Genomic DNA, 27,063 nt, shown 5'->3' with positions numbered 1-27,063 from the left:
TTTTAAATTTTACTCTTAATTTTAGGGTAGTTTGAAATATGTGTAATGCCTTTCCGAATTAACGCTTTTCGAAAACACAACACTTTTACAGCACTCCAAGTAAACTGAGTGACTTATTTGTTTTCCTCAACAGATAATATAAAATATGGAGTATTTTTCAAATTTTGAAATGCACTAATTACTGTTTTTACTTAACATTAATTTTTTTAAATCTCTAAATAATACAAATACTCAAATTTTAAAACTAAAATAATAAATTGTGATAAAAATTTTAATTAAATTCATTATTTATTTTATTAATTTAATGGTAATTAGACACGTAGGAGGTACATTGAACACTTACAAAACTTAATTCAAAGAAAATAAATAAATAAATAATACATTATTTACTGTCTTAAACTTAATGATCATCACTTAATTATGCGATGCCACGCCGGTCCATACTTTTAACATTAATGTTTAGTAAATATTTTTAACTGTACTTCAAAATAGTAAAGAAGGTCTGACTATTTATTTATTGATAAAGATTGTTGGGATCACATTTGGACAAGTTGAACTACTTTAGGGTACTGGTAGTATCAAAACACTCATCTGATAACCCTATATCCCTATATATTATAAGGCGAAAGTAAGGATGTCTGTTGCGGTTTCACACAAAAACTAGCAAATGGATTTGAATGAAACTCTACAAACATAGAGCTCATACAACAGAATAGCACATCAGAATGGTTGAATGGCTTTTATCCCGGTAAAATGTGTGGTTCCCGCGGGATAATTTGTTTTAATTTTTTATAGAGCAAAGAATCGACATTAAAAATTCACGGTTTCTATGGGATAACGTACAGGAACCGTGTTTTTTAAAGGGTTTTGTAAAATTTTGTGAAATAGAATTTTAGCGCATAGTAATTTTCCATACAAGAGATACAGAAAAGGACATACCTTTTAATAGCGGTAATACCGCGAGTATAATTTAAATGTATATACCTGTGTGAACCAGAATATGACATCTGCTCAATTTATGGGAATATTAATAAGTAAGAGATAATTTATGAATATCATTTAGGAAATGCCACAGGGTAGAGGAAATATAATAATTGGGTTTAGTCTTTTTTTTTTTAATTAAATTGACAATAGTCTCAAGAGAAATCACCTTCGGCTATATTAAAATAAATTTTGTATGTATATAATATATAAGTACCTAAGTTTTACCTTATACCTTAAGTTTCATTACGTGTTCAAGTTGAAATTTTTTTAATTATTCTTTATACAGAAACAGACGTTTTATTTTTTAGGTCAACGAACGTAGACAATATTTTTTTTTGTAGACAAAGAAAAATTGTTTATTACAAAATGATAAATTTATTATTAATAATATTGCTAAACACAAAACTAGTTAAAGATTATTAATATTTTGTATCCATATCTGACATTTTGTTGTTGAAATCAAAAATACAAATTTTTTTAAACTAAATTTCAAAATTTTGATCAAATGTGAGTCAGGCAAGTTATATTAATACACACTCATCCTCGAAGTCTGCTCCAAAATATTCCAGATTTCGTAAAAAACAATTGAGTTTCAACCTGAAAAACTCATTAGGTTTTAATACAGGATTAGGGATAACTTTCACAGGAACAAGCAGACCACCTATAGCGAAATTTTGTTTATAGGATCAATATTTTTAAGCGTCACAAACTTGGGAACAAACTTAGTATACCTTGATATATTTTATATATACATGGTATAAAATATTTTGTTTTTTTTTTTGTAAATAGATACATTTATCAAAAAGTATCTATTAAACTTTTAACTGGAGGGCTAATTTGACTATTATTTAATGTTTTAAAAAAATAATATAATTATTTATATTTCTAAATATTAATAATAATGGCTTCATTAAAAAAAACTTAATATTTTGAAAACATAAATAAATAACTCAAAAAAAAAAAAAAAATTAAATTCCATATGTGTTTTTTTAAAAACATCCCCATATACGATATGACTAATAGACAAAGACCCCAAAAATAATAGACGTTATTATATACCTTTTTTTTTTGAAGTTTTAAGGGGAGAGAATAAATCTTCATTTGACATATCTATAATTTCATATGGACTTGAATTCCTAAGCTATCTCTATTAGAGATACTAATTTTAAACCTGCTTTTAAAATGCTATTGAAATAATATTTTTTGCATTTTAAATTTCATTCAAAAATAAATTTCCATATATTAAACAATCAACCGGTTTAACTCGATTACTTCACTTAAGTTTTTGGGAAAATTATTATTAGTCATTTCAATTATTGAAATTTCTTATGAAAAAACAAAAGATTTCTCAAGAAAGATGATTTTTTTTTTTATTTAATTTTTCTGTCTCGTAGAAGAGGCCACAAAAAAAACACTATGCAACTGGAAAGTACTTAAACTTATTGACGAAGTTTTATCTCTATGGAAAAACTGTTTATTACTTATCTGTTGTGAATTTTCTTATCACTTTTTTTCACGTTTCAGTATTCTGCTAATTATCTACCCAGGGGCATATTATCATTAAATACAGCTTAAAATGAAAAAGGTTTAAAAATAATACTCGGTATTAATGTAAAAATAAAAAGATTGTGGTCGTGGGATCCCCGTTAGGACGAAGTTTCTTACGAAGCTGTGCGGAAACAAATATAATCGTTAAATAAATATATATATAGGTAATCTATTCAAACTGAAGTGTCAAGTAGGCAAAGTTTCAAGGCGCACATAATTATAGTACACGAATTTTGTCATTTTTGTAATATTTATATCCAAAACTAGTTATGGATACATATGTATAACTAGTTTTGGATATAAATAGTACAAAAATATAAAATTAGTGTACTATAATAACTAAAAATTATACAAAGTAGGATAACGTCATCCTGGTTGCCATGGATATGGCACAAACAAACGCATAAAGCATATTTCATTTTGTTACGTGACAGTTTTTGCCAGTTTGCAGCACTATACATTAAACAATCGTTGGCCTCTGTTTCTATATATGACACACAATATCATTGTTGCTTCTTTGATGCTTACATACAATAGCATGTTGCAACTAACCCACGATTTATATATGCTTACTTGATTAAATAAAAAATGGCTAATTGTCCATAAGGAACAGTTTGGAAATTCGTAAAGCAGGTCGTTACTTTATAAATAGATTATTTTTGCGAGTTCTAACAAAAATTTAAAGTTTATTTATAAAATACTCATAATTAGAGGACCTAAAATTTTTCTACAATTCTCACACTAATTCATTATATAGAGGTTGATTTGTTCGTAACATTTTTTTATACAAAATACGATTCAATTCAATTTAAAATCAAACCTCGAATTTTTTTCTGAGTCACTAAATAATTCTGTTTCATTACACATCAAAGTAAAAATATAGTATCAAAATTAATTCAAACCTACAAACATATAATTATTTATTTACATTCCTTAGTGAATAAAAAACTAAATAAATAAAAATGCACAAATATATTCACGGACGAATTGATAAAATTTGATCTACCCAAAATTTTGTTAAAATACTGCGCCTAGATGAGTTGTAAAAAAAATACGTGAAAATTAAATATAAAATAAAATCTCCTGCTTAATTAATTAAATATTAAAAGAATATGTGGTTTACGGTTTTGATAATTGTGATAAAACTCCGGAAAAATTATGCTTCATGTCAGGAAACAGAAACCACCAAAATGTTCAATTTTATTGATAATTTTGATAAAAAAGATTGTAAAGATAAAAGCGATCGGAAGAAGCTTATTTACCAATACCGCTTCTTATCATTTTCTTTAAACCAAAATATTTTATTATATTTTCTAATATAATCTTTTTTTAAGTTGATGTATGCTCGAAACTCGATAAATAAGATTTATCGATAAAAATTCTTCAAACAAAAAATGTTGAGTGTGTATGCGCACATTTTACGCAGGCATTAAATTTGACCTAGGTTTTCAAGCTCAAAGAAAAGCTCACTCCACTTCAAAACTGGTAATCGATAGATGAACACTTTAAAGAAAGTGGTTATTGATTAAAAAAGTTATATTCTTTGTTCGAATCATTTTTTCGCAAACCTTACAGTTTAGGTAAAAACATCCTGGCAAGTTTTATCCAGAATTATTTTATCTTATCAAATTTGTTACTTCGTATAATTGTTTCTGCGAAATCTAAGCACTCTACGAAAAAATTTTTACAATAAATCCAATGAAAGTGGTTTGTTTTTCTATAAAGCCATTTTTTTCAAATTGAATGAAATTTTTTCAAACTTTCAAAACGATCGTAAAAAAACACTTATTTTGGAAAAATACTATAAATGAAACCAAATATTTTCACATCATAATTATTATTCTCATAATTTTCCACAAGCCCTCAAAATTATCAAAATAAGAACATTGTGAAAAAAGTTCAAAAAACTATTGACATAAATTTTTTTAAACAATTCCATTAAACACGCTTCCAATTTCTTATCAATAAAACTTTTTAAATTATTATTTTTAAAATATAAAAATTTTTAATTAACTTTGTTTAAATTTTAAGTAATGAAAAAAATATATTTGAAACTTACTGAAAATTATAAACACTAATAAAAATAAATATATATTCTGTAATTTGAAATTCACTATTGTTGTTCTTATTGTTATCTCAGTGGTAATTGTTGATAAAAATTTCATGTTTTATATTTTGAAAAAATAAATAAATTTATTGGACTAATTCAATTAATTTCAATTAATATAAAATCAAAAAAACTGAAGAACCACACTCAAAATTTAATTAATTATATAAATGTATAATTTTTTTTTTTTTAATTTAATATAAATTTTTATATTAATATCACACAATTTTTATGACTAAATAATATTAAAATATAATATTTCATTTTTGATATTAAAATTTAAAAAAAACACGATTATTACGATAATATTTTATGTTATTCTTCTAATATTACAAAAATCGACTACATATCTCATCGACATACTGTTCATAACTGACACGATATGTATTATGTAGACGGAGACCACTTTTTAATGTTTACAAAACCGTATATAATATTTTAATATACTCATACAAGTTGTAAAATTTCAGAAATGCTATAATAATGTATTAATTTTTATCAACAATGGTCGTACTGTTGCGTCTACAGCATATACTGCGGTCATTGTTAACAGTAACTTCATAAAAAAGGGTTTTCCGATGAATATTCGTGGCTACAACCTTTACTTGCCAATTTTTTTTCCTTTCTATATGTAAAATAATTTTTTTCGAACACTTTTTTTTATATCAGACTTGGGTTTATTGGAAAATATTAAATCGTTCATCCCCATTCTCACCCATCCCCCATATGCCCTCTTGTTAGGATTAGTTTTGTAATTTACACGTTATGCTCTTTTATTTGATATCCCACTTGGGTATATCTGAAAATATTCGATTGTTCATCCTCACTGTCACGTCCCATTTTTCCATCCCCCGAAAGGTAAAAATAGACAAAAACAATCCTTGAAGCTGCTTGTATATCGTGTTAAAATTTGAGTTCAATCGATGCAGACCTTTTTAAATTTTTGAAGCATACGCCTTCAAACCCTTTACAACCCATTTTTCAAAAATTAACTAATTAAAAAGTAGCCTATGTCCTTTCTCAGACTCTAGGCTATCTCTGTACCAAATTTCATTTAAATCGGTTCAGTAGTTAAGCCGTGATTGCGTAACAGACAGTTTTCATATTTATAATATTAGTAAGGATAATGTGTAAAAAAAGTACTGATAATGTAATTATCAAATAAGATAATATTAAGCACCGCTTTATTATCAGATAAAAATTATTTATTGAAATACAATATCAGAAACAAATATAATTAATTTTTTGAACTTTTTCAATTTGTCAGATTATGATTCTCAAGATGCGTCTACAAATCTAAAATATGGAGTGCTTTAAAAAGTTTGTGCTCAAAATATAACTTATGGTCACTTCGATACGCTAAACCGCCCATTTCCCATATCTGCCCTTATAAAAACATCAATAAATTTATGTATAAATACATGTTATGAAAAAAAAACCTGTTAAATTAGTGAAAAAAAAAACAAAGTAACAAAGATGACAGACACTATTGTCATCAGATTCATTTGCTGTGATGCTGTTTAAATCTATTAATTAAGTTTAGTAAAATCCTCCAGTCAGTCAGTCAGTCCAGCCCGTGCTATAAATAATATTATGATCGAATCATTTACTATATTAAGCATACATTTTTTTTCATTTACTTGAATCAGAATTAGTTATCTGATAACTAATTAGTTTACGGTAGTGTATCTCAGTATCTCGTTCATTCATATTTTACACTTATAAATACAGTATTCCTCAAAAGTTTAAAATTTAAGCACTGTGTAAACAGAAAGTAAAAATTCTCCCCCATTTAATAACCCTCTGAAAGTGGAGAGAACTCGGCTAGTCCTATCGTAAAAATTGGCCTCGACAGAATCCTACAGCTTCATCTGCCTAAAAAAAGTTCCTCTTACTCGAAGACGTCTCGCCTTCGGGTGACAGGTGGTTCACAAGGAGGGTACAGAGGATCTCTTGCTCCAGGTGCTAAGAACCCCTTTATGGTACCCCTCTTATGATTATTATTCAAATTCTAAACATTTTAACTCAAAAGTTTTCCATGAGAGTCTTTCTCTCTTAGTTTATACGCCCTTTCCTGAAACGCTCAGTACCTATACATTATGGAGCGCCACAAATATACAAGTACAATAAAAAAAAAAGGCGACAAATATATGAGTGACCGATTACCGCACCGCAACGACTTGAACACGATTTTAATACAATTTTATTATGGTCACGATCATACACTTCACTAATACGGTCACGACCTTGTATTACACTCACAAGTCACAGTTATTACACTCACACACCCATCAATTGTATAAGTACCAAGCAAGCATTTAATAGTAATAGAAATAGATGAATTATGTGTGAATTGTAGTATTAACTTACTTTTCCTTTTTCATCATTATACACTGAAAAACCATATTGTATGAATTAGCTAATTATCATTTGATAACAAATTCTAGGCTAGTAAAGCCATTTTAGGCCATGCAAGGGCTCTTGGTCATGTAATTTTGTGCACGTAACGAAAACAAAAAATGTATGCCGCATAAATGTATCCCTTTAACGATTGGACAAGTATTTTCTGAGATCTCGCCCAGAAAACTTCTTTTCTCTGTTTTTTACAACGAAAGAAACCTATTAAAAGAAAATTAGCCTTCTCCCAAAGCTTTCCGAATTGAGAATCAATATCCGGTAGATTTATTCCACTAAAAGTAATAAGATTTTTGAAAATTCTCTCTAAACTTATAAATAATTTAAGATAAAATTATTTTTACAAAAATACTAAATGTGATTTTTCTTTTGTTCACAGTTATCAACGGTCATCAACGAATGGAGTCCAAATGGTGAACTTCCACTTGATTTAGCCCTGTCCACAAATCAAATAAGTATCGCAAGCAATTTAATACAAAATAAGGCTGATGTAAATATCCGTGATGAACGAAACGATCCGTTACTATTACGTGCAATCCGTCGTAACGATATTAAATCCGCAATATATTTAATAGAACATGGTGCTAATGTTAAGTTAACAAGCTTAAATGATATGGATACAGCTTTACACTTATTAGCTGCAATCAACACAACCGATACGGCTGACGATACCGGTGAAGATGAAGAAATCATAACAAAACTGATTATTGAAAAAGGCGTTAATATCAATGCACAAAATTCAAAAGGTTACACCCCACTTCATATATGTATGATGTGTCGAAATATTCAGTTAGCGGAAATTTTGTTAGCTCAATCAGAGCTTGATTTATCGTTGAAAACATACGAGGATGAACATACAGCGTTATATTTCGCACTGTTAAAGGATAATGATTTTACGTTAGCTGAAAGTTTAATTGAACGTGGTTGTATTGTGAATCCGATTTATTCGAAGAATGGTGATAGTTTATTACATGAGCTAGCACGTCAATGTTTATCAGATGCTGGTAATTTTATTGCTCAAAGAGCTAAAGATAATATTAATCATGTAAATCGTGATGGTAATACTGCCTTACATATCTGTTGTCAACATGGATGCCATTTATTTGTACAATATTTGTTAATACATGGAGCAAATCCAAATATTGCTAATAATCTTGGGTAAGTTTTTGTATTTAATCAAAATTTAATCGTTGTATCCAAAAAGTAAGAAGGTTAAAGACTTTTTTTAGAGAATTTTAGGCCATATCTCAAAAACTATTCACCCAATCGTTAAAGTAACCCGATTAATGCAATTTTTTAGTCAAAATTACCCTATATACCAAGTTTTATCTAATATCGAAGCAAAAAATTTGTTGTGATTTTCTCAATTTTTTCAAGGAAAAATCAATAAAAACAGTTTCTCTCTAATTTCGATAAAGCTCAGCACTTAGGATAATTTTGAATCAAAAATAAAAATACTGGGACCATTTGACGATTAGATGCATTAGTTTCTGAGAAATCGTCTAATATAGCAATTTTTCGGATCGATTTTAGGTCGAAATCAAAGATTCAAACATAAAAAACAAAAATGAATTCACATTTATATTATAGGTAATGATTTTTATCCTTTATTTTTCAGACAAAGTCCACTTCATATTGCTGTTGTTAAGAATCATGTAAATTGTATAAAAGCATTTATCGATCACAATAAAAATTATCCAGAAAATAAGTGTAATTTAAATTTAACAAATGCCGATGGAGAAACTGCTGTTGGTATAGCGTTGAAAGAATCTTTGGATGATTTAATACCAGTTTTAGTCAAGGGTGGAGCTGATGTTAATATCAAAAATGTTAACGGTTTAACATTATTACATCAAGCAATCTTAAAAGAGGATTCTACTTCAGCTTTATTTTTATTGGAAAATGGTGCTGACATTGATTCCACGTAAGTTTTTTTTTACAATTCAAATTATTCGCGGATCTACCACGTTATGGGCACGATCGACATTCCCAAAACCATAATAGACTTGTGACGTCATATTTGTACGGTCTTAAAGGTCTGTTTCTTATTATAGGTCCTTTTCTTATTCCCTGGTGCTCGTATATTCTTAATTAAGGTTTAAAATTAAAAACTTTTTTTCTAGAACTGGAGACAATGAAACTCCACTACAATTAGCTGTCCATTGTCGTTTACCAACAGTTGTAGAAGCACTTTGTGTACGTGGTGTAGATATGGGACGTTTAGACGCTCAAGGCTCACCAGCACTTTGGGCCGCATTGAGCTCAGATCAAGAGGATATTGCCAGTACCCTTATTCGTCACGGCGCAGATCCAGATTGTTGGGGACCTGGACCAGGAAATTGTCTACAAACTTTATTACACAAAGCAATCGATGAAAATATGGAATCAGCAGCTGTATTTTTAATTCAGGCAGGATGCGATCGTGATTCACCACGCCGACCTGGTTTAAACGGTGAAGAATCGGATGAATCCAAAGATAAAGCTAGTCCATTGCATTTATGTTGTACATGGGGTCTTGAACAAGTTGTTCAAACATTGATTGAACACGGAGCGAATGTGAATTCCAGAGATGCTGATATGAAAACTCCCCTACACATTGCGATTGAAAATCAACATCCAACAATCATTTCACTGTTACTTTGCCATCCAAATATTGATTTAAGCCTACGTGATAAAAATGGATTATCCCCATTTGCCACTGCTCTTACATTCCGTAATAATAATGCGGCACAATCGATATTAGATCGTTTACCGTCCGCCGCTGAACAAGTTGATGGAAAAGGTTGTAACTTTTTACATACAGCAATTCAAAAAGGTGATCTTGAAAGTGTATTATTCTTACTTGCTGTGCAAGTCGATGTGAATTCACGTGTTCAAGACTCAAATCTTACGCCTAGTTTACATTTAGCCGCACGGGCTGGTAATGAAATGCTTGTGCGAAGTTTAATATTAGCAGGTGCCCGTCCAGATGATCGTGATGCCCATAAACAAACAGCTCTTCATGCCGCATCTGATGCAGGTCATGCTGCTATTGTTTCTGCTCTATTACAAAATGGCGCAGATTGTGACGCAACGAATAGCGATGGTGATAATGCTTTACATATTGCAGTGCGTGAAGGTCATTTACCAGTAGTGCGTGCACTATTAACTGAATCTAGATTAGATGCTGAAGCCATCAATTTAAAAGGGCGTAATCCTCTTCATGAGCTATGTAGATGTGCTAAAGAAAACGCTGCTGCAATATGTGAATTATTTTTAGAATGTATGCCTGAGTATCCAATAAATCAACCCGATTTACAAGGAAATACCCCATTACTTCTAGCCTACATCAAAGGTAACGGACCACTATGTCGTGCCTTAGTCGCTGCACATGCATGTATGGGGGCTGAGAACAAAGAAGGTGTCACAATATTCAATTATCAAGTTGCAAGTAAACAATTGTTACATAATTTGTTAGATCGATTAAATCAGGAGGCACCATGGGCTGAAGCCGAAGTGTGTCAGGAATGTGGCAATAAATTTGGCTTTGCAACACGTAAACATCATTGTCGGCATTGTGGACGATGTTTATGTGGTCGATGTTCTGATCAAGAGGTACCAATATTAAAGTTTGGTTTGAATAAACCTGCTCGAGTTTGTCAAGTATGTTTTCAGGTGTTACAGAATGGCAGTAGTAGATATGTGCCATAATTTCATATAATCAGCCCATTTTAAGAGTCACTATAATCTATGTGAATTAATGAGACATTATTTTTAGTCTCAAATTGTCGATATTAAAAATCATGGTGGCCACATTACTGGAAAATCTAGAAAACCTGGAAATTTCAGGAAATTCCGTGAAAAAAGAGAAAAGTCAGAGAATTTTATCAATTTTGTAACAAAGTTCTTAAAGTGTTTATTTTTCTATTAGAATTATTTCAAAAAATGACTCAGTGATCGTGATATTGGAGTTGCATTTAGTGTAAGATTTTTCATGCTCGTTACTTGTATAATTTTCGTTTCACTTCCTTTCAAAGTACAATTTATAAAGTACTAATTTGGTCAGGAAATTTTTGAATTATTCAACTAAAAAACATGAAAAAGTCAGGGAATTTCATTTTGAAAATACAGAAGCCACCATGAAAAATGATCCAAGAAAATCTTAAATCACCAAAAGAGAAAATAATTTGATATCATGAGATGAAAACTAAGATAACCCACTAAGCTTTAGCCTTGAAAATGTTAGAGTACGATTAATTATGCGAAGTTAATGGTCCTGATGAAAAATAAATGTTCAGCAATGGTAAGTAGCTTATAGTACAAATAAGGTTCAGGCGACAAGACTCGTAGATTTTAGTGACTCTAAATTCATCTCAACTCACCGCTTTAACACAATTATATTTTTATGTATTTTCGTTTATTCAACCAATATATTTATCAACACATATTGGTAAAAATTGAAATCTTTCTTGTATTAATCAAGGAAGATAAAGAGATTGATCGATAATGTTTATATTCGATAAGTGCAAGTTTATATTATTTTTATATTTATCGTTCTAAAATTTATTTTTATTTTCCAAATAGTTTTAGAACTATTATATAAACCTAATTTATCGAAGCCTAAGATGCATATTTCTAGCGGAAAACCGTTATTTGATTAGTTATACTACTTTTAATATCAGATTAATTAACTCTTAGAGCACAGTTCAGAAGGGGGTGGGGCTTTTGACAGGACACTGTCGATTGAACTACCTTCTTTATAACATGGGAATCTCTGATGATCTCACTTGTAGGGTCTGTATGTAGAACGATGAAACCTCCATACATGTTATTTGCACCTGCAAAAATCTTGTCTTGAACCCGTCAATCTTTGGAGAGATTCCGGTGGAGAAGCTGTGGAATTCTATAGCTTCATCTGCTCAAAATAACATCCCTTACCCGAAGAAATCTCGCATTCGAGCGAAAGGTTATTCTCAAGGAGGGCTCAAAAAGGATTCTCTGATCTAGGTGCCAGGGACCCGCTTGCGGTACCTCTCTTATGTTTTTCTTATTATTATTACTTTTATTACAAAAAGCGCTATTTAAATGCCTCAATATTTTACGTAGAAAGGCGTTGACTAGACTTCGGTACATTTGTTAATGTGATAGATCCAAAACTAAAAATATACCAAAATAATAAATTAAAGTTAGCTCTTAATATTTTATATTTTAATATATTTCAATATGTAAATATTATATAATATTTAGAAATTTAAATAAAATTAAACAAAAAACAAAAATTTTGAATTCCATAAACAGTTTAAATATGTGTTTAAAAAAATTTATAATATTTTGTTCAAATTTTGGATTTTATGAATATGCTTTAAAAAATATTTTATTAGATATATCAATTTAAAAATATGCTTTATTTTTGTTTATATAAATCATTTTTATTCTAAAAATAAATTTTTCGTTTTGAAAATTGTTCTCAATTGTTATGTTTATAATAAAAAAAAACAATAAATTTAGATCAATTGCGGCAATTTTCATTTATGATAGCCCACAAATTTTACCCCGACGATGGCGAGAGCTATAAAAATCCACTCGAAGCATTCGATATATACAACGAAGATGCGTTTCCAAAAGGGATATTGACTAATTTTCTTTTATCACTTCAGGTGAAGAATTCTCACTGCACGGACAGAAAAGTGATGTTCGTTTTTGAAAATCTTTAGAAGTACGAAGAAAGAAAATATACAGAAACAAAGAGGAAGATATAGAATAGTGATTACATATAAAACTCTTAGAAAAAAGAGACGGTTAACAATCTTTGAATGTTTATAACTTCTTCGTTTTTTAATCAATTTTAATTCTACTTTCAAATTTTGTTATGGTATCAAGTCTACTTTTACATTATTATGGGCAAAATATGCCAATTTCACCATCAGGAAACTACCGTAATGTCTCCCAAATGCTTTGCCTTCTGGCAGTTTTATATGTGACAAATGAACGTTCCTTTTCAACTTTGCATCGCCTCAAAACTTACCTCAAGATCAGTTCAACGGTTTAACCTCGATCAATATACATCACAGAGGTAGGTGCGCATAGAAATTTGAAAATTTTTTTTTTATACTTCTTAGAATTAACTTATTGAAAAATAGTGACTGAATATTACATATTTTTATTGACTTTATGACCTAACATGATGGACAAAAATTTGAAACCCCCTTTGGTGATTCCTGTCCAAGGGCCTGCTTGCAAACTTCAACCAAGTTCGTGAACCTGGTAAACATTTACCGATACTTACCTCTTTCGTTAAATCTTTTCAACAAAAATGAGAAAAAAAAAAAAATGAAAACAAAATGAAAAACCTAATTTTGTGTGTATAATATTTAAAATAAGTTAAATAACAGCCATTTTGTTCTTTTTTTTGATATTTTAACAATTATATTAACATTTTTACTAATTCATATTACATTTTACATTTGTTTGTTTAAAATTGATTTTATTTTTATGATGAAAACAACATTTAAGATAAAACATTTTCATCAAATTATAATTTTTCATAATTTATTGTTGTATTTGTACATGGAAATATGATTGATTCAAATTACTTCAAATGTTTGAATAAATCTTTGGTGACACAATGATCGATTGCATGAAGTAAATCGAATAATTCCTCGGTACAATTTTCAGTTGTTTTCGAACGAGAATTTACTCGATCATTACATTCTTGTAACTTGGCTGCTAATTCTTTTGCATGATGCTCTTCAGCACATTTTTCCTGAAAAAATAAAAACACTTATTACTTAAAGTATAAACGTACGTTTTGGAGGTAGATTCATTCAATATAGTCGAGTAGCAGCTTTGTGCTATTTCTGATTATCATCCGCGGGACAGCACCCTTTTTAAGCCAATACGGTTTTGCCTAAACAAATAGTCCAGTGGTATGTTTAGAGGGTAATAGCTTTTGAAACAGTTTATTCGTTGATCTCGAAAATAAACACAAATTTTTCTATAGATACGATAATTATTCGAATAATTCACATTACATTTTGTGGCTATTCGGGCACTGTCGTGTATTTAGCGTGAGTTTCACGTTAAGATAATTTAGAGTAGATCAATAACGTGAAGATTTTTGAGCTTTACTCAGATTTTCTGAGTGAATGAACGCAATCACACGGTTAACGAAAAAAGTCCGCAGACCCATACTAACTCGACTCCATTAATGGCATGACAAACCCATGGATCATTGAATGAACGCAATTACAGGGAAAAACTATTAAATTTTCACCAGCTTCGACCAAAAATTTGTAATCTACGTAAAAAATTCTAGTTCTAGGAGCTTTTTTTTCAGAAAAGTCGTTGAAGGTAGCGTTAACGTCCGATACACGATAATATCCTCAGTTTGTTAAAATATAAACATAAAATGAAATAATTCCCCTCGAAGATCTCGAACATTTTTGACGGAGTGCAAATACAACCAAAATATGACCTATATTAATTTTATGGATATACCATTTTCTTATCCACATAATTACTAAAAGCTTGTCTTTCTAACATTTCTAGAAGCTACAAGAGTATTTATAATTACCATGGGAAGGTGTATATTTTGTTCTGGGCATTGGATTCAACCATTATCTATGGGTTAAAAAACATAGAAAGAATTTTACTTACTTTTAATACAGTTTGAGGATCGACTAAATCTTCTTCTTCCTCTTCTGGTTCATCAGCTTTAACTTTTGGAAAGAATTTTTGAAGGAGAGACATTATGCTAGAAAATACGCGAGGTCTATTAAAAAAATGGTTATATCATCACTTGAACATTGAACGAAAATTTTGACAAAAAAAAATGAATGTTCCAAGATCTAACAAAAATATACGTACGTTATTCGTAAACTTATTAAATATTTGAACACTCAAAATTAGGAAATATTCCAAAAAAATTCCTGAATTTTATGGCAGGGAGTTAAATTTTATTTTGCTAAAATTTTGCAAATGTAAAAATTTTTCTATTACCAACCGCAGAGCGTTGCCAACTGCGAGCGTTATGACGTTAAAAAGGAGGAAGAAATTTTCAAGAAAATCTAACTTTCAAACGCAAATATCAAATAGAAAAATATTTTTGAGTGAAAATCTACACAATGAATTTTCAACACGTATCAAATAAAATAATTTTCATTAAAATGATTTTTAGAGACAATACACATACCAAAAATTTTCAAAAACGTTTCAAATATTCAGCTCAACTCAATTACGTAATAATAGATAAAAACAGAGATAGATAAATTATACACTAAATTAGAAAAGGATCGACAATGCTGTATTTGAATGATCCGAGTATGCGATCATTAAATACACAAACGTCAAACTCGCGGAAGAAAGGGGGCTTCATAACCAAAACATAGCAAAGCAAAAATTTTTTTTTTTAAAGCAATAATTTAATTTAAAAGTAACGTACTCGTAAGCTCTTAGGTGTAAATAATTAATTATAATTCGTGTGTAAATAATTCATATAATATTTTTCGAATATATTTATTTAAAAGTTGAGGTTATGCTACACAATTAAATGTTTAATGACATTACTTGTCGATTATTTAAAAACTTTACACAAAATTGAGTAAGAACATGTTCAAAACAATTACAACGAACGGTGGGATAGCTCACGTTTTAACTCCAATTAATTTTAATAATATTCTATGTAAGTATATCTCAAACATCTTCAAAATCAACATCGAAAATTTGTTGTTTATTTTCAATTTTTTTGACAGAGTTCCACATTCAAAATGAATGGTGCGCCAATGGATCGAAGTAACAGTGGACCTCCTTCAGTACATAATCAACATAAACCACCGAAAAATTATAAATTATTAGTGGATCCATGTTTGGTGAAAGGATCAACAAAATTATATCGTTATGATGGTAATGTACCCGGAGATCCAACGTATCCACCAGTATGTCCACGCGATCCACGTTCACATCTAACACGAATATGGACACGATTAGAAACATTGGAATTACCAGTACCACGATTTAAAATCGATACGAATTATATCGGTGAACCACCTCCGTTGGAGGTAACCATTCGTCAATTGAATGATAATATTGATAAACAATTTTTAACTGATATGGTTCAAAAGTATGGACCGGTTGAGGAATTGTTTATATATTATCATCCGGTGACAAATAAACATTTGGGTCTTGGACGGGTTGTTTTTGAACAAGTATCGGCAGCTCGGGCATGTGTTGATAAGTTAAATGGTACCAGTGTTATGGGAAAGGTAAGATTTACACTCTATTACTTTATTTCAATCATTTATTGCATCATTCTACTTCTTCGGACTATTCTGAATTATTTCTATGTTAAATTAATAAAATTTTTTATTTTTATGATAAAATATTTTGGTAATTAATTGGTCTTGTAATTAAGTTTTAGTTGTAATTTATTTTGTTGTCATAAACAAGATTATTGACAGATTAATATTTATAACAGGTGTCGTTATGACGATGACATGTTTATAAATTTTTAGGTTATGTTTTTTTAATTATGAATGGAAAAATATATTAAAAATATTTATTAAATTATTTTTTTTTAAATTAAAATTTTTACAGGAATCAAATAAAAGATTTAAAATATTTCTTAAAAAAATTTAATTATTTAAGAAATATTTTAGTAGGAATGTTTTTTTAACCAAATTTTTATTTAATTCTAAGTAGGTTATTATTTAACCCAAAGAATTTTGTTATTTTGTAATGTAATTCATTTTAATTAAAGAGAATTAATTGAAAATAATACACTCGAACCCGGACTTTTTGGATTCATGTCAAGCGCCCTATCAATTAGGCTATTCGAGTTCTAGACACGAATGCAATTTTTTCAACTGAATGAATTTTTTAATTTGTTTATCCACTTATTTATTTGAAGTCTGTTTTCTTTTTGTTGTAAAGTTTTTTTATCTTAACATTCAATGACAAGGGACGAAAAATTTCAAAAATGTGGTTTCTAACGAGAACTATATTTTTTCTATTTTAAAGTTTTTACGTTTTCTCTCACGTTGTTAGAAATACCTTAAGAGAACCCCATTTTATGGATCAAGGTTTATTCGGACACTATCGTGTGTTTATCGTGAGACTGCTGCGAAAGCTGAGCGAACTTTCTAAAAATTGATCAAAAACTTTTTACGTAGCTCAATTTAGCGATACTACCCATCGAACATTAAAGATCGCCCAAGATTAACTACTTCAATAAAATAATAAATGAATTTGCTACCGTAAAACCTAGGAAAAAGAGGTTTTAGCTTTTTTTCTATAACGAAATTTTTTGAAAGCACTTGTTATTTTTACTTTGTATTTCCACAATATTATTATAACGAGTTATTTTTGGATGGAGTTCTCAAATTTGGATTGCCCCGAGACGTTTCCAGCGCTGCTTTCGACCGTAAACTTAAAATCCAATTTAGCCAAATCTTATTTTAACGTCTTTAACTATACCTCATTAGTGGCTTGTATTAAATTGACACCATATATTGTGATTGCCTTAGAGGGGAGCTAGAAATAATTAGTGTCTACTAAAATAAATGAATAATTATAAATGAACCGCGTAGACAATCGAAAACAAATCGAAATCTTATTTGGTCATTCGGAGAACTAATTTTATTTTTTTGCCAATCGCATTCGCTTGACAAAACATTTTAAAACGCGTAAAATTGCTGAGTTTTATTTTTTTTTAAATCATTACTCTTTCAAAACTGAATACTGTTTAATAAATATGATAGAGCCGAATAAAGGTGATGGTTTCGAAAAATGATTTAATTTTTTGATATCAATATCTCAGCCCTGCTGAAGAAGAAGGGAGAAACTTTTATAGTAACACATTTAATTTATTTTTTTAGGTTTTAGAAGTCTTTTTAGATGCATTTGGCGAACAATGCCGTCGAATATTTACAGAATGTACATCAGATAAAAAAGGTACTGATGAAAAAGTACTTGGAAAATCTGACATAGATGATAAGAAAATTAAATTAGGAAAAAATGATAGTCTTGTACCTCCTCCTACACCAGATGAAGCAATTCGATCACTTGAACCTGAAGCTTCACCAACACGGAATCATCATAAATCCAGGCATAAGTCAAGGTAAGACAGACCAGTTATTCAAACTTCCTAAAAGGAAAGAGCTTAAACTATCCAAGTTTATTGATCCGAAATAATAATAATATAATTTTCAGTTATACATACACCGATCACAATTCAACAAATTCATCAGATATCGCGGACAGTAGTTATCATTCAGGCTCAAGTTATTCAACACCAGCAGCATATGAATATACGCCACATGGAACGCCATATGGACAATTTCCTCCACCTCCAACTCCAAACAGTATGGCATCATATTCTGCATATCATCATCCACATTCAATGCCTACATCGATGCATCCGTCAATGTGGCCTACACATCAACACCAACCACCGTGGAATTCGGATGGTTGGGATCGTGTACCTCCACATCAGGGAATCTATTCTCATCATAATAATGCGGTAAATATTTTGTATACGGGGTGTTTTTTTAACTTGACATATGGTTTTTTTTATTAACTTAACATTTTTCTTGATTCCAAAATTTTCCAATTTTCCTTGTTCCAATTTGTTAACTTTAATTATTATTGTATTCGATTTAGGTTGGAAGTCTTCCACAAGCTAATGCAACGCCAACACCACCCAGTAATAAACATGTGACGTCTCCTTTAAATGAATATAGTAAAAAATCCAAGTCGAAAAAAGAACAAGAGATTGAAGATAAGAAAACTTTAGATTTAGATACAAGGTTTGAAAAAACAATTTTTCGAACTTTTGAATATCTTCTAATATTTGTAAACTATTTTCAGAATTGAAATGTTATTAAAAGGTAAAACCGCTGGCGGTATGGCACCACCATTTTTACAAATTGGAGCTAGTTCAGATTCTGAGGAAGAAATGAAACGACCCTCAATATCAGGATTAACTCCAACAAAAGCAATTGCTGTTGATAGCATTGATAGCGATGACGATGGTAAGTAATGTCTTAAGTTTAATATTTTCTGTCACATGCGCCTGGAAAGGGAGCATCCTGGTGCATTTATTTTAAAATTTTCCCAATTCAAGTCTATAGAAGTACTTGTCCTCCAAAGGGTAATGTTAATAGAAGCTAATTTGATGACTCTTTGATTAAAAAACATTCTTCCTCGAGGAAAAATCAAAGCAAAAACCAAATGGTAGAGTTGGCCCCGTCTTTAAAATCTATAATTCTGATACCTTCTATATTTTAGTGAAAATTAAATCAATTTTTTCTATAAAGATTTTAATAAATGAATTTTGTTTTCAGATCGATCGAGTATATCACTAAGTGATTTACCAATAAATCCACCTGCACCAGACAAATGTTTGAGTAGTGATCCTTCAGCACCGTTAAGTCAACCGCCATCACCTTTCTTATCGAAAGAATGTTATTTACAATGCCATCGAATTGCGTTAGAACAACAAGCTTTAGCCAAACAAAGGCATGCATTAGAAACATCAATCCCATTATTAGACAAACTTGGAAGCGATATATCATCAAGTGAAGATGAACTACTTACCGGTGGTGAAATAACCAGAAATTACAGTCCCATCGAAGCAAAATCGAAAATCAGTCCAGACGATGATCAAATGAGTTTATCATCGTTAAGTAGTGGTGATGAAAAAATAGTCGATGGACCTCCGATGCCTCCAACGAATATCCCACCACCATATCCCGTTACACCGCATCAATATCACACAATATATGCACCAGGTGCATATTTCCAACCGTACGGAGCTGCTGATTGGCGAGCTTATCCATATGCACCGGCTCCAATGTATTTGGCTGCACCCTATCCACAAATACCTAGTTACACACCTTCAATAACTACAACAGCGGCAACTGTTCATCAAACCCCATCCACCTTCGAAAATAAAGATCCACATGCGCCTACAATACGGGCAGTAGTTGATCGGGTCACGACTGAACTAAAACAAATTTTAAAAAGAGATTTTAATAAAAAAATGATTGAAAATATAGCTTATAAGAATTTTGAAAGTTGGTGGGATGAACAGGAACAGAAGAAGGATAAATTAGCATCGTTGATCATTGATCAGGAAACAATGAGCGCGACTAAAGACAGTTTGAGTGCTTTAATTGAATCAAGTCGTGATACAAGTATTACATTGGATACGGTTGGTTTGGGTAGTAATTTTGGTTTAGGTTTACGTGCATCTATACCAAAAATGCCTAGTTTTCGACGTAAGAAAATACCTAGTCCAATTATTGAAGATGATGATGTTAGTCGACATTTGAGTGATCAAGAAGAAATGGTACAGGTAAGACAAGAATCAAATTTAACTTTTGTTTTAAACTGTCGGGTATTTTTGGGAAAATATTGTCAAGTACTTGCAAAATACAAAAGTTTTTAACTATTTTTCCTTTTCAAATATTATTGACGCTAAATTAATATCGAAATTATCTATGAATGCTTCGAGAAACTGAATCGCCTGGGTACTAGAGGCCTATTTGTGGTATCCTTCTTATGATGTATCAAAAAATCTTTAAATTTCTAACAATAAAATCAATTTTTAAGTTATTTTGGCTTTTTAGAGATTATTATCCAAAATTTTATGCAAAAAAGTTTACAGTAAAGATTGTTCACAGTAATTTCTCGAAATATTATCGAGAAATCGGTGAGATATCTCAGAAACTGTATCAAAAACTGTTCTAGTATCCGTGATTTTATTTAGGGGAAAATTTAAAATTTACAAGATTCCGCCATACAAATATCCGAGTACAATTTTATTAAAAACTGTATTTTGATCGTAATTTTTCCATATTACAGGGATCAGATTCAGAATCTAGAAGTTCGTTCCAAAGAAAACAACGATCTAGATCGAGTAGTGAATCATCAACAAGCTCCTTATCAAGCTCAAGTGAAGAATCAAGTTCTAGTTCAGACGAAGCTGAATCTAGTTCTGATTCTGAAGAAGGTGAACTCGAAGATGGTGAAATTATTGAAAAACCTGAACCAGCATTGCCATTACCTCCAACTGAAGAAAAAGTAATAACTAATGAAGTGATTGAACAACCTGAAGTATCAAGTGAATCAATGGACACGTCATTAGATCAACCACCAAGAACACCTGGTCGAGATATTCCTAGCCCCGTATCAAAACCACCTGAAATTATACCCGATGATAAATCAAATAAATTCACACAAGAAATGTCAGAAAGCAGTGCTACTGAACAATTAGATAAAGAGGATGTCGATTTAGATAATATGAGCGACGAGGAACGCGAATATTACGAGAGACGAAAGCGTAACACAGAGTATATGGAACAAATGGAATTACTTATGGGTTCAAAACCAATTAAAGATAAAAGTCCAACACCTAGATATTCGAAGGCACCCGAAACTAAAGCAACACCAGTATTACCGGTTAGTAATGCAACGGTACCAGCTAAACGAGGTCGTAAACCAAAAGTTAAGCAGGTGTTGCCACCAGAGGAAAAGAAAGATGACGTGGAGCGAGAATTACTTGAACGTAGAGAAAAAGAACGCGAACAATTATTACGATTGGATCGTAATCCCGAACCTCCAGTTGGTGGTGAAACTAATGAATACTCTGCTTTAAAAGCATTAGCTACATTAGCTACAGGTGGTACAAAATCAAGTTCAGATGAAGAAACTTTGGAAGAACGAAGGAAGAAAACAAAAGTTGAAGAATCACCACCAAGACCGGATGGTGTTAAAGAACGGGATTCATCATCAACCGAAGGTAGTTCGTCACCCGCTAGTCAAGTTGCCTTGGAACATTCATATTGTCTGCCACCGGAACAAGAATCCGTTAAACGTAAAATTTTGGTACATGATCACGGTTATACAAATCTTGATACCGCACAGCAGCAACAATTACAAGAACAATCGCAACAACCTCCTAGTAAGAAAATTAAAAAGAAACACGATTATAAGAAATTACAGACTATTGAAGATTTATATAATCATACAGCGGCCCCAGGTGTTATTGACATACCGTCTACAGTACAATTTAAAGAACGTGACACGCACGAAGAAATGAATATATTGTTCGAATTCCTAACAAAAGGAATTGATCATGAAGATATTACATTTATGAAAGCGAGTTATGAAAATATGTTGTCCGACGATAAATTAGGATATTGGTTGAACGATACACATTGGGTTGAACATTGTGCAACGGATATCTACACACCTGCATCCAGTAAAAAACGGCATGCGACTGGATGCGCTCGTACCGAAGGATATTATAAACTCGATGCTCGCGATAAAGCTAAATATAAATATCATCATTCAAAAGTACACTTAGTGGGTGCTGCACCAGTGAATAACGCAGCACCATTAGCAAATAAAATGCAAGGCATATCACGTGAAGCACGCTCAAATCAACGACGATTATTAACTGCATTTGGTATTGATACCGATTCAGATTTATTGAAATTCAATCAATTGAAATTTAGAAAGAAACAATTGAAATTTGCTAAATCGGCTATACACGATTGGGGTCTGTTTGCAATGGAACCGATCGCAGCGGATGAAATGGTTATTGAATATGTTGGACAAATGGTACGACCTGTTGTTGCTGATTTACGTGAAACAAAATACGAGGCTTGTGGTATTGGTAGTTCGTATTTGTTCCGTATTGATTTGGATACGATTATTGATGCAACTAAATGTGGTAATTTGGCGAGGTTTATTAATCATAGTTGTAATGTAAGTTTTAACATTTATTACATTTTAAGAAATCTTTCTTTAATTTCCTTAAGAAATTTTCTAATGAATTTTAATTTCGCGCTAAAATATTTGAGCACTTAAAACGTTATGATGAATCATAAAAGTGGGAGTTGATTTCAGCACCAGGGAGGGATTACCAGAGATAAAACCTCTTTTTCGATCGTTTTTAAAACTTTGCGCAACTCTAGAGCTTTTAAATTGATCTTATAGGTTAAAAATTTGTATGAAGGTTGAATTAGTGTTAAGTAATTGTCTTTTGAGGATTTTCACAATCCGAATCTTTAATTCATGTTTTTGTCGCAATTTTCTAGCTTGCACATATTTGCAACCCTTGCACAAATTTTGGTAAAAAGTTTAAGAAATGTTTGGAAAAATTTTATCAAACTGGGAAAAATAACGTAGTTTTTATTAGGTTTGACACAACCGACTGACTTTCAGAATTAATTGATAAATAAACTCACCTATTGAAGTTGTTCTAATCAAAAATATTTCCAAAATTAACCAAAAAAAACTCCAAAAACTCAACTCAATGTTAACTGTGTTTTCTTTTTTTTCTAGCCAAATTGTTATGCAAAGGTAATAACCATAGAGTCTCAAAAGAAAATTGTAATATACTCAAAACAACCGATTGGAGTAAATGAAGAAATCACATACGATTATAAATTCCCATTGGAGGATGAAAAGATTCCATGTTTATGTGGAGCACCGCAGTGTAGAGGAACGCTTAACTAAAAAACAATAAACAAATGTGAAAATCCATGTGAAAAACAAAACATAATAAAAGATAAAAGCAACAAAAACAATGAAGTGTGTTATGAAATTATACAAAAAAAAATTTTGATTAAGAATGTTTTATCTATATATTATTATAAATTACAATAATTATTAATATTTTGTAAATAATACAAATGTCATTTTTTATCTAAAAATAATTTTCATTTTTCTTTTTTTTTTCTCTTTATTATTGTAGACTGAATTTTTCCTTAATATAACACAAGAAAATAGTTTCAATTTTTGTGAGTATATACTTACTCTTCAACTTATTTACAGAGATAAATGTGTAATGTTAACTCTGTTCGACAGATATTCAGCCCAATTCTTTAAACTAATGGATTTTATTGTGTTTCAAGAGGCTCAAGATGTGACAAGTTCTGAAAGTGTTCTCAAGATCTGAATAAGGGAAATTCAAATTTCATTATGCGACCAAATCAATGAAAAAATGTATAAATTATCATCGAGAAAAATAAATTTCAGTATGATCAGTCATCTATAAGGGGCTAAAATTGCGAGATTTAAATTTTCTACGGCAAGGATGGTGAACCAATGGCAGGCTACATCATATTTTGGTAACGCCAGCGATTACAAAGTTCACTATGAAGTATTATATTACGAACTAACGCGAGTGATATTACGCAGGGGCGCTTGTTTGTTATTGTAGTTATATAGTGATCTATAATTGGCGTTTTGAAACAAATCACAAATTCGTTGATCAAAAAAGCAAACCAGAGCAATAGGAATTAATTGAAAGTGGAATGAAAGACTACAAACAGTTGATGTCTATGATTAAATATGTTGGCAAAAACTATCATACGAGCGCATCAAAAAATTTGGCTGTAATTTTCATTGCTTGGCGCCGTAAACCTTTGAAAGAAGAAGAGTTTTTGAAGGAAGTCTGGCTAGCATCCGTGCCCTATATAATAAAGATAAGATAATTCAGCGCATCAAAGATACTCCTCCATCTAGAAACACAATAAAAGAAAGAATCTTAAAACTGGCCGGAAATGTAACAGATCAACAAAGTTTTTGCTCGATATTGGGTTCGAAACGTCGAATTAATTGCAAATCCCAATAATCACGAAGAAAAAGAAAAAATAGAAAACATTGATACATGAATCTTAGTGTGACAATTAAATTTTGCGATGAGCATATGACTGTACATAGAAGTCGTGTGCGTCTCCGAAATTTTCGTACATTTTCTCAATCTGAAATTTTGTTCCCTTGTAGTAGCCCGCCCACTGACCTTAAACTACGCCTACCTTGTAAATCTAACTGTTTAAAAATTTGGCATTTTGGGGAAGTAGATTAATTTTTAATTATCAGCCATTTTTTTAAAATTAATATGTATAGATAGATCCTTTTATATTAATTACAGTTTGGATAAAAATTTACCTTTGCGTTAGTGGCTCATTTTAAATAGTCCTGTTTAATTTTTAGATAAATTACAAGTTTTATTTTTTATTTCGTTTGCCAAAGTACTTAATAGAAACATAATATGCTGTGCAGCTTGTATTTACTCCGGATTAGCGTACTTCATCTAGAAATTAGCTTTGTTTTACCACTAAACCTAAAAAAAAGTCTGTATTTTTTTGTTTTGTTAGCCAAATTTACAACTTTTGAGTGTATTATAAGCGATGCAGCTTGTATTCATACGAAAACCGAACTAGTATACTCTTTCCAGAAATCAACTTTATTTTATATTTTAAAACAAACAATCTGTGTTTATAACGTTGCTATTAGCACACCGTACTGATTCTTTTTTCAGCAAATCAAATTACCATTTTATAAACAAATGTTCTTTAAAAATATTGTAAAGCAAAATAATATAAATAAAGCTTAAATTTTCAAAACTATACGCATCGAACACCGCCAGAAGTATATAGAGCGAAAGCTAATTCGTTTGGCCGATCTTCGGACATTATCGATATAAAGTATGTTTTGAGACGACGAAAAGTTGAAAAACAGCGTTCATTCGTCGATGTTGTCACAGGTAAAATTTCTGGAATGCGAAGCTATTTGATAGACATTTGGAAACACATCTACATTGCAAATATCGAGTGAATTTTGAGCCGATGTCACGGAAATCATCGTGAAAAATTAAAGAGTATGGTTCAAAAAGTTAAGCGCAAGATTCATCCTGGAAAATTTTCATTTTACTGGGAATGGGCCCAACAAAATTTGATAATATATTGAGACGATTAAAATAAAAATTTTACAGATCTGATAAATCGACATGGTTGATTTTTTTTTACTTTCTTGGGAGTTAAAAGGAAATTAAATTAAAATTATTGACAAGTTTATTACAAACGATGTTTTATTATGAAAATGACTTAAAAATTACATGAAAAATATCTACATTTCTAAATAAATAAATAAAAAAGAAAACATTTTAGCGATTCGTATTCATCGCATTATTTAATTCTTTATTCAAATTTTGCATATCTAATTGTGCTTGAGCGATATCACTTAATGCCGCTTGTATTCTTTCATAAAGTTTTTCGCCCCTACGTACAACTTCTTCCAAACGATCGGCCGCATCTTGATTTTCTGTTTCTAATCGTTTTAAACTTGCTACTTGTAAATCTGTGGAGCTTTCTTCACTTGGTAACGATTCAATAAGTATATCAATATCTTTGGCTGTTCGTGATATTAATGTTGAAAATAATTGAGCATAATCTTCTTGAGGATTTTGTTGATTTGGTGTTTGTGAACCAGAACGGTCGAATCCAGGAAATTTACTTGGGCTTGAATATTGTTGCAGTATACCAATGCTGTTGCAAAAATGCTCGGCTTGTTGATTTATTGTATCTTGTAATTGTGTTAATCTATCAGCCATGGTAATTTTATTTTAGCGTTGATCCAAAGATTGATTTAGTTGAGTTCAGGCTTTTCGAATAAAAATGAGGTTATATGTAATATTGTGACATATTTGAACTTCACCGTGGACTAAATATCTTTTTGTCAAACTTATTAAGCTTTCAAATTATTTCTATCGAAGTTAATTTTATTAATTATTATGATTAAAAATTTGCTTAACACCTGTAATGGATCAGTTGATTTTTGTCTTTGATGTTTGTTATTAATTAGTTAATTGATGAAGTGTGAAAATATTTACCTTTTAAAGGTTCTGTAACACTTTTATATTTTTAAAATGTAATTAGGATCTATTAATTATTCGTTATGATGAGTATAAGTTATTAAAGAGCTTTTTTTTGCCTGTTTTATAAATAGCTAATTGTCCACTCTACTTTTATCAATTAAATAAATAATTACGATTTTATGTGCAAAAACTTCATCGTGAATGTCGTCAAACTAATCAATCACAATTATCTCTTTCAATTTAATATTTATATTAAGTTAATTGACATCAATTAAAAGAAACTCTTAAAAACAACACAAATTAATTATAAATTTTATTTAATCAAGAAGTTTTTAATTACTTTGTGCATAAGTATAATCATATA

At 30.5% G+C, this 27,063-nt stretch overlaps 4 protein-coding genes across 9 annotated transcripts in view; 2 read left to right on the top strand and 2 right to left on the bottom strand.

The window, feature by feature from the left end:
- The window catches only part of LOC123299659 (rabankyrin-5), a 43,551-nt gene extending 32,611 nt beyond the window's left edge, over nucleotides 1-10,940 (top strand). The window contains exons 5-7 of the mRNA XM_044881947.1: nucleotides 7,434-8,212; nucleotides 8,673-8,978; nucleotides 9,178-10,940. Of these exons, the coding sequence (XP_044737882.1) occupies nucleotides 7,434-8,212; nucleotides 8,673-8,978; nucleotides 9,178-10,744 (2,652 nt within the window). The 3' untranslated portion in view covers nucleotides 10,745-10,940. The remainder of the gene's footprint in view (nucleotides 1-7,433; nucleotides 8,213-8,672; nucleotides 8,979-9,177) is intronic.
- Nucleotides 10,941-13,560: 2,620 nt separating this feature from the next.
- On the bottom strand, nucleotides 13,561-15,348 carry LOC123301856 (cytochrome b-c1 complex subunit 6, mitochondrial). Of its 6 annotated transcripts, none has more exons than XM_044884788.1 (3): nucleotides 15,225-15,348; nucleotides 14,690-14,786; nucleotides 13,561-13,796 (listed from the first exon to the last, which is right to left on the bottom strand). In XM_044884788.1, exons 2-3 carry the CDS (start codon nucleotides 14,780-14,782, stop codon nucleotides 13,623-13,625), a joined length of 267 nt encoding a protein of 88 aa, XP_044740723.1. In that variant the 5' UTR covers nucleotides 14,783-14,786; nucleotides 15,225-15,348; the 3' UTR covers nucleotides 13,561-13,622. The 6 variants fall into 6 exon arrangements, with proteins under 6 accessions (XP_044740723.1, XP_044740725.1, XP_044740724.1 ...); XM_044884790.1 differs by lacking the exon at nucleotides 15,225-15,348 and adding an exon at nucleotides 15,036-15,185; XM_044884789.1 differs by lacking the exon at nucleotides 15,225-15,348 and adding an exon at nucleotides 15,032-15,183.
- Nucleotides 15,252-23,654, top strand: LOC123301855 (histone-lysine N-methyltransferase SETD1). The gene is made up of 9 exons (XM_044884785.1): nucleotides 15,252-15,713; nucleotides 15,784-16,293; nucleotides 17,905-18,146; nucleotides 18,239-18,548; nucleotides 18,689-18,834; nucleotides 18,896-19,059; nucleotides 19,372-20,384; nucleotides 20,894-22,801; nucleotides 23,381-23,654. Exons 2-9 carry the CDS (start codon nucleotides 15,799-15,801, stop codon nucleotides 23,552-23,554), a joined length of 4,452 nt encoding a protein of 1,483 aa, XP_044740720.1. The 5' UTR covers nucleotides 15,252-15,713; nucleotides 15,784-15,798; the 3' UTR covers nucleotides 23,555-23,654.
- A 2,334-nt stretch (nucleotides 23,655-25,988) lies between these two features.
- On the bottom strand, nucleotides 25,989-26,674 carry LOC123300438 (mediator of RNA polymerase II transcription subunit 21). The gene has a single exon (XM_044883011.1). The coding sequence runs from the start codon at nucleotides 26,433-26,435 to the stop codon at nucleotides 25,989-25,991; it is 447 nt and encodes a 148-aa protein (XP_044738946.1). The 5' UTR covers nucleotides 26,436-26,674.
- Nucleotides 26,675-27,063: the final 389 nt, after the last annotated feature.

This window comes from Chrysoperla carnea, chromosome 5, assembly GCF_905475395.1.
Source record: "Chrysoperla carnea chromosome 5, inChrCarn1.1, whole genome shotgun sequence".
NCBI classification, from domain to species: Eukaryota; Metazoa; Arthropoda; class Insecta; order Neuroptera; family Chrysopidae; genus Chrysoperla; species Chrysoperla carnea.
The sequence above is the reverse complement of the archived record's forward strand: the minus strand, read 5'-3'. Positions and strand labels throughout refer to the sequence as shown.